This window comes from Arachis duranensis, chromosome 10 (assembly GCF_000817695.3).
Source record: "Arachis duranensis cultivar V14167 chromosome 10, aradu.V14167.gnm2.J7QH, whole genome shotgun sequence".
Classification (NCBI taxonomy): Eukaryota; Viridiplantae; Streptophyta; class Magnoliopsida; order Fabales; family Fabaceae; genus Arachis; species Arachis duranensis.
Window position 1 is genome coordinate 104,579,860 of NC_029781.3, and position 7,548 is coordinate 104,587,407.

General features: G+C 34.1%; 2 protein-coding genes across 3 annotated transcripts in view; one reads left to right on the forward strand and one right to left on the reverse strand.

The window, feature by feature from the left end:
* The first annotated feature begins 602 nt into the window (after positions 1-602).
* Positions 603-3,384, forward strand: LOC107471804 (uncharacterized). The gene is made up of 3 exons (XM_016091297.3): positions 603-808; positions 950-987; positions 3,098-3,384. Exons 1-3 carry the CDS (start codon positions 736-738, stop codon positions 3,200-3,202), a joined length of 216 nt encoding a protein of 71 aa, XP_015946783.1. The 5' UTR covers positions 603-735; the 3' UTR covers positions 3,203-3,384.
* Positions 3,385-3,807: 423 nt separating this feature from the next.
* Positions 3,808-7,548, reverse strand: part of LOC107471806 (flowering time control protein FY) — a 9,466-nt gene continuing 5,725 nt past the window's right edge. Inside the window, exons 14-18 of one of the 2 annotated variants that reach the window (XM_016091299.3) lie at positions 6,857-6,946; positions 6,435-6,511; positions 5,669-6,171; positions 4,835-5,071; positions 3,808-4,227 (exon numbers count right to left, since the gene is read on the reverse strand). In XM_016091299.3, the coding sequence (XP_015946785.1) occupies positions 4,156-4,227; positions 4,835-5,071; positions 5,669-6,171; positions 6,435-6,511; positions 6,857-6,946 (979 nt within the window). In that variant the 3' untranslated portion in view covers positions 3,808-4,155. Of the gene's footprint in view, positions 4,228-4,834; positions 5,072-5,668; positions 6,172-6,425; positions 6,512-6,856; positions 6,947-7,548 lie in introns of both variants that reach the window. The other variant, XM_016091298.3, reaches the window with a different exon arrangement.

Sequence of the window (7,548 nt, forward strand, 5' to 3'; positions counted from 1 at the left end):
TGAAAAAAAGGTATTTATTTTCATTTTTTATAATATATATATTATTTCTATTCTTACTATTTTTAAATACTTACCATATTTATCAATATAAGTAATATTACTGTTTCCTTTTCAAATTTGTTGCTAACAATGAAGTAGTAATCTTAAGAGATAAATAAACATAATTTAATTAAATTTTTATATACTATAGTAATTTTATTTTTGTACATATTTTTTATTATAAACATAATATAATTTTGATATACTAATAAAGTAAAATTTTAATTTTACACGACATTCAATAATATTCTTGCTATTAGATAACTATTTAATTAATAGATTTAAAAATAGTTATTTGTGTTAATATAATAATACATTGTTGGATACGAAAAATTGAATATATTTTACATATAAATTTAATTACATATTATTTTTCTCAATCTTGGATAATTACTAAAGAAAGTAAATAATCACTAAAAAATATATAATTAAATTAAGAGTTTAAACGAATAATATAATAATACAATATTAAATAATTGTATAAAACGTTTTATCGAGAAATATATTATTTGTTTTTTCTATTAAATTATTATTAAATTCCGATAAGCCCTAATTCCCTGCCAAGTTAGGTTTTTTAAGGGTTTATTATTTATCCACGGATTTAACCAAAACCGTGAAAAGCAACACATTTTTGGTTATTCCGACGATATAGAACCACCGATTTGCGACTAGAAACTCCCAAGAGGCACGAGAAAAATGGCTAGAGACAGCGTTCTCACCCGCGTAGCAACCGGAGCCGCCGTGGGCGGTGCTATCGGCGGCGCAGTCGGTGAGGATTTTATTTCCTTGTTCCCTGATTTTCTTTCGTACCAAAACACAGTTTCTTTTGTTGTGTTAGTTTTCTTTCTCTTCCTTAAGTTTTCGGTTTACTAACGATGTGTGTATTTTGAAACTTTTGTTATGTATGCAGGTGCTGTTTATGGGACATACGATGCGATTAGGTATAAGGTATGTTGCGATTTTGCTGAGTCCTTGATTATAATTGAATGATTGAATTTGATTGTTGTGATTTTGGTGGTAGAAAGCTATTTTTGTTATGGAATAAGGATCCTTTTTTTTTTTTTCTTGTTTGAAGTTTAACCTTGTTGTAAATGTAAGGCAATTATTGTGTAGAACTAAATTACAATACCTGTTGTCTTTTATCAGAGGACTCGTATTGGAATAGGAATAAATTTCAGAGATTGTATCATTAGGAATAGGAAGTCAAAGTTATTTCTGATGATGCTGACTTGCTGAGTAAAATAAAATAAGAAAGATGGTCGAAGGAGGGAATTTGATTGATTTTATCTCTTGGAATCTGGGGAGGATAGATGTACACTCTCTTATGACTGTTTCTAAATTTTTAACTCGTGATTACCGCAAGATAACAACCATACCTCACACTAAATCTCACTCTAGTTAGGTATAGTAGAATATGGATTACCAACACTTCCTTTAACTTTTAGAGGATTGGGAAGTTGAAAATTGAGCTATATGAAACTTTTAGAAATAAAAGGGAAGCTGATCTAATGCACCACCCAATGGGGCTTTCCCTATTTTGGGGTTTGGGGATGTTCATTCTGAAACTAGAACTATTTACTAGTAAGTGACAGGGTAACCACCACTCTTAGTGATGGGGATAAGCTGTCTTTTCTATAACTACTACCAAACTTCTGTTGCCAATACAAGAAGCATTGCAAGTAAACAGTGGCACTAAACATCATCAATTCATTCGTTCTCCCACCAGCAAACACAAGTAGACAAAACAAAACTATTTCAGAGAGATTTTCACTAAATAATTAACAATGGTACCACTGCAACAAGGCTTACTGTCTAAAACCATATATAGATCAAAAACAAGATAATAATCTTTAATTTGCTTATGAGGGAAGATGTTATTTGTTATTCTCTTCATGGCAAGGATGACTTTTTAATCATGTAGAGGAGAATCATTTACAACTTCCGCAGCTTGGTTATTTGAAGTGTCTGATTAAGTGAGCAGATCGCCCCCTTTTGTTCCTTGCTAGCTTGATCTCTTGCAGGGAGATAATTTTGCAATTTTTACTTTCAACATTTGTCCATGCTGAAAAGTTTTTATCTCATATAGTTGTGTTAGGATTTTACTTACGGTCTTGACTAGTTTAATTTGCCACATTTAAAATCTGTATGCTCTGTCTATCCTTTGACATACATGTATTAGATTGCAAGATATATAATATGTTCGTGTCCCACAATAAACTGTAGTGTACATTATATACTCTGTTTTGGTCCTGTTCAATGCTGCCTTTAAATTTTATTTCTTGCTACTTGGACCACATTAAGTATGCTTCCCTTATGTGGTAATGTGGATTACATATCAAGTTCTATTATGATGGTGATATGATTTTCATAACTGATCAAGGAAAACCTTATTAAGACATAGCTGCCAATCTAATTTGCCATTGAAGCAGGCTCAAACTTTAAAACTAATATAGGTTTGAACAATCTAGTAGCAGAATACAATGCATGATTGCTGTGTTAGAATACGTTATATAAGGATATCTTTTTTGTCTGTGCTGTGTGTTTTTCAACTTTTTGTGATGACTATAACGAATCGATTATTGATCAAGTTTGAGTTTGGTACAATATAATTTGTGATAATTAAGGGTTACTTATTTCTGCAAACTTTCTAGGTCAGAGAGACATAAAAAATTTTAAGGATAGTAGTATCTTCTCCCAATTTTGTACCTTACATTTACCCTTATGCAAAATGGAGTGAAAAGTCCTCTTCACCTGTTTCTTCTTGCTAGTCACAATCTAGCTCTTACACAAAATCTCTCTCTCTCTCTCTCTCTCTCACACACACACACACACACACACACACACACACACAAACACACACACATGCACACACACGTCCTGCTCTCAAGAGGTTAGAGTCATTATGAGCCTTCTTGCATGTCCATGGTTCCAACTTAGTTGTAGGCAGCAAATCTTCATCTGCAAATAGATTTTGCAACCAACAAAATAAGTTTGATCCCTATCTTTCCACTTGTAGTATTTGTTTTTCTACTGAGCTTTTGATCTTGAAACCTTGCAGGTTCCTGGAGCCCTCAAGATAAGGCACATTGGACAGACAACTCTAGGAAGTGCAGCTGTATTTAGCTTGTTCCTTGCTGCAGGAAGCTTGATTCGTTCTCACTAATTTGTTTCATATTATAATGTGCTTATGTCATAATTACTAGCATTTCCTTTGAATTTTAGCCAGCACAGAATTGCCTTTTTCGTAATCCTGTGAGATGTAATCTTTTTCGTGTCCAAAAATAACTTAACTGTTATGTTGTTGCCTTTTCAAAAGTTTTCCAATGTGCCATTGACTTTTTTTAAGTATTCGGTGAATAAAAAGGTTGATAGAATAACATAACATGAATAAGAACAAATCCATGTTCTTACGAAGGTAACTGAGGTTTCAACTTTAATGTATTTTGATCAGATGAAATAATGAGCTATATAGAGTAATGTCGTATGAATATCCAAAGGTGGGTGTTAATTGGTAACAAAAATGATTTAATGGTGTAAAATCCAGTAGCAATAGCTTTAGTGGTGATGTGCCAATCACACTAAAATTTAAAGGTGGAAGAACTGATGCTATGATATTCTAAAAATAGTTTAAAATACACATTAAAAGATAATAATGTTTAATATTTTTTCTTTTTCTTTTTTCCTGCTAATGTAAAGGTTAATATACAAGACTTTAATTGAGAAAAGGTGAACTAATAGAGTTTGTACTAAAATGTTATAATTAAAAGGTCATGAGAAATATACTAAAAGTTAATGTTATATAGCAGTCAAATGCATAAAAAAAGTGAGTTTTTGGCCATACAATTACTCTTTTCTCATCACGGTTACAATAAAAGTTATCACTCATCAGATAATGGAGCTTCTATAATGAATAGTTTACCAGGCATTTCAGATTATATCTGAAACAACTCTACCATCCAAAATAATACAGATGGGAATTCACATAACAAGAAGATAACTCAATTTCTATGCGAGATAATCTCTGCAAAGATTAAAAACAAGAAAAATGGAGAGGTAGGGAAAATACAAAAGATTAAAACAGAAAACATCTAAAGAAAGCAATCTTTCATTCTTTTTCTATTGAGGCATTTGAGAGTGTGAGCCAGGACCAGGTTGTGCGTTTGGAGGAAGCCCAGATTGATTTCCAGACTGCATGTGTAAAAGTTAAATCGAGTTAGTACCAAATTTATGAGAGGGCATGATACATCAGAAACTGATGTTACACAACCAATTAGGGTAACTAGAACTTTTAAATTGATGATTTATGATATTGAACCAGTTCTTAGTCGAGATTTCTAGGCCTATAATTAGCATGCCTCTTGCTAAACATCAATGTTTATGTTCTACTTAATTAAAAAAATAATCCACATGCTTCCACAGCTTTAGCAATAATACAACTTTCTCCACCTAATACCACTTTTAACAGTTTTATTTTGTGATACTAAAAAGAATTAAACAAATTGTACCGAGAAGAAAATTTTGATGAAAAATCATGAGGAATCAGATCAGATCAAAATTATAACAATGAGAGAGAGAAGGAACAAATCGTGAGAATCAGGAAGGTTAAATTAGAGATTGAAGGAACACACTTATGCCCATTCAAATTATTTCAGCTTTGAAGTACACACTAGTAAATAGATTAAACAATAGTTTTGGAACAGCAAAAGGATTAAGTTTAAATAAATTACAAGCAAATCCAAACAATTTCTGGCCATGAATTTCTCATCAGAAAGCTTGAAGCAATTGACTATCTTACCTGGTAAGGATTATACCCTTGCATCATTGGCATTTGTCCACCTTGAGGTCGGTTGAATGAACCACCTTGACCATAACCAGCATTTGATGGTGCCTGCATGTTAGGCATGTTGCCTGGAAAGCCTCCAATAGGAGGCCCTCCACTATTGGGCATGGATCCTGAATGCATTTGATTCATGCCAACATAGGGACCTTGTGGCATAGGAGGCCCCATCTGATTCATTGCACCTTGCATCCCCTACAAGCATAGCATAATTTGCTGAGATATCAATATAATAAATGACAGCTTAATAGTAACAGCCTATTGAAACAATTATCTATAACATCTAATACTTGACTAGATGCTTAATTTTCAGGGCCACATCAACTGACATGCACATTCGTTGATAAAAAAAATAAATAACTTATGTGGTACAAATTATATATGCAGATAGCTTCAATCACATATACTACTTCTGTACTTTCATGCATAAGTGTAGTTCTTAAATTATTGTTATTTAGAATGTACTATGCAGAATATAAATAAATTGATTCTGAATCTCTCCACTTAATGGTGACCCCAAAAAAAATGTTGCAGTCCACCTACAAATCAACATACAACTAATAAGAAAATAGTGATTGCATGCACCTTTGCCTTGTAGTGCGTAGAACATGTATTTCCTCCACCCCAGGAAGATATACCAATTTTTATTTTCTTTTCTTTTTCAAAATAACAATTGCAAAACCTTGTAATTTTGAGTGATTCTTATAACAAAAACAAGGTGAAAAATAAAATCTTCCTTACTAATTCCCATATTAAAAAAAAAACAAAAAAAAAGCTTCACAAAATTCATACCATAGGACCTGACATTGGTTTTGGATGAGATGGAGGCACCGAAGAAATCATTGGCATGGATCCGGCCATTCCAAGAGGGGGCATTTGTGTTGGGGGGCGAGGCATATGTGGATGAGGGAGCATGGGTGAATGGGAAGGATGTTGTAGCTGTGGCATATTTGGATGCATAGGCATTGGACCCATCTGATGTGGCATTCCCTGGTGTTGATGTTGTGGCATCTGCTGAGGATTCTGCTGGTACGGTTGCTGTTGATTGGCCGCAAGAAGAGAAGGATGTGGACCTGGGGGAAGAGGAGGGGCACCCATTGATACTGGATGAGATTGCTGATCTCCCTGAGGTGTATCAAGCGAAGGAATGGCCAGGGGCATCGCAACTCCAACACCTGGAATTGTACCCTCATTTCGAGTCAACCCAGGGGCAAATGGTCCTGGCGTCGTTGGACCCTCGGGTACAGGAAAGTTACCACCAACTCGACCAGCTACAGGAGTTTGCTCAGCATATCCTGTTTGAGTAAGATATATTAAGATGTTTCTTAACAGCCTTCCACTGCTAGGCATTTTTTTCCACTTTTGACTCGACTTTAACAATGACAAGTGCGTTTGGTATGATTTTATATCATGAGGAAATTCTGCTAATTATCAGACCCCACAGTGTAACAATAATTGATAGGAACAAGTAAAACCAAAATATTTTAACATTTATGAGAAGCAAAGGAATCATATGCTGCTTCTTTTGCCTTATAAGAAACTGACAAACCTTGCATACCCATGTTAAATCTATCACGACCAGTGTCTCCTGGCCTATTCCGACACCAAAACTTTGTTGTGTGATCACTGCTACCGCTGCAAGGAAAGAAAATGGAATTCAAACATTATTTCTAAGGCACCAAGAAAGCACAACTGCAACATCCAAGTTTAACATTGTACATGGGCACTTCCTGTTCAGACACTTGGAGGGAACCTTAAAAGAAACCTGCAACTGTTCATTACATTTCCTTTTCCATTATTTCCTTCTGAAGACTATTTTCAAAACCATCTTTAAAACAGCAAATCAATGCTACAGACAGTGTGTATAACCATAGACAGAAAGGCCGGGATGTCAAAACAACATCTTAAAAAAAACAAGGGGGAGGAAGCAAAGGATCAAGAATCAACAGAAGATAATCCAGAGAGGAAGATTCAGTTCACCTGCAGAGTAGATATCCGATAGGATGCCATGCAAGGTCCCACACATTATTATCATGAGCATTTGGAATTTCAATTTGCGGTGTATCATGCCTGTACAATAGTCACAATAACCAACTAAATCCATATTTCAGATAACAAAAACAGAATACTAGTGGTGTAAATATTTTCCTTTTGTTATCCTGTCCATAGCTATATAATTCAAAGATTTCCTTGCATATGGATATTCATTGTTCAGAATAGTTGAAATATGGATCACATATTACTTTTACTTTATCAGAGTATGTAGTAGCAGATCATTAATTAAAAGCTAGAAAATCCAACATGCTTCGAACAGAAATATTTGACAGACACGAGTACAACACATGTTGGACATATATCTTTTCTGGCTTTGACATACTTGAACCTAGTTTGGAACAAGAGCGTGATACTAAATGGAATTGGCTCAGAAAATGTAAGGAAGTTTGTATCATTTGGCAATGAGAATAAACAGCTAAGAAATATTCCAAAGGACCCTTGCTTTCCTGCTTCCTGACTTCATAATTTCTCAATTGTTCATATCTAACAACCTCTGTTGTATCTTTTTCCTGCTAACTAACTAATTATTTTCTCCAACCATCAGAGTGAAAAAATTTGTAGAAGTTTGTTCTAATTTCTATGGCTAACTGAGTGTGAGAGTCAATGAAGATTCTTTT

Bases quoted from the DNA above. Each gene is read 5' to 3' on its own strand.
- LOC107471804 (XM_016091297.3), top strand. From the start codon at position 736: ATGGCTAGAGACAGCGTTCTCACCCGCGTAGCAACCGGAGCCGCCGTG. The intron at 809-949 runs GTGAGGATTTTA...TTATGTATGCAG, and splicing joins TGCTATCGGCGGCGCAGTCG to GTGCTGTTTATGGGACATAC. The intron at 988-3,097 runs GTATGTTGCGAT...GAAACCTTGCAG, and splicing joins ACGATGCGATTAGGTATAAG to GTTCCTGGAGCCCTCAAGAT.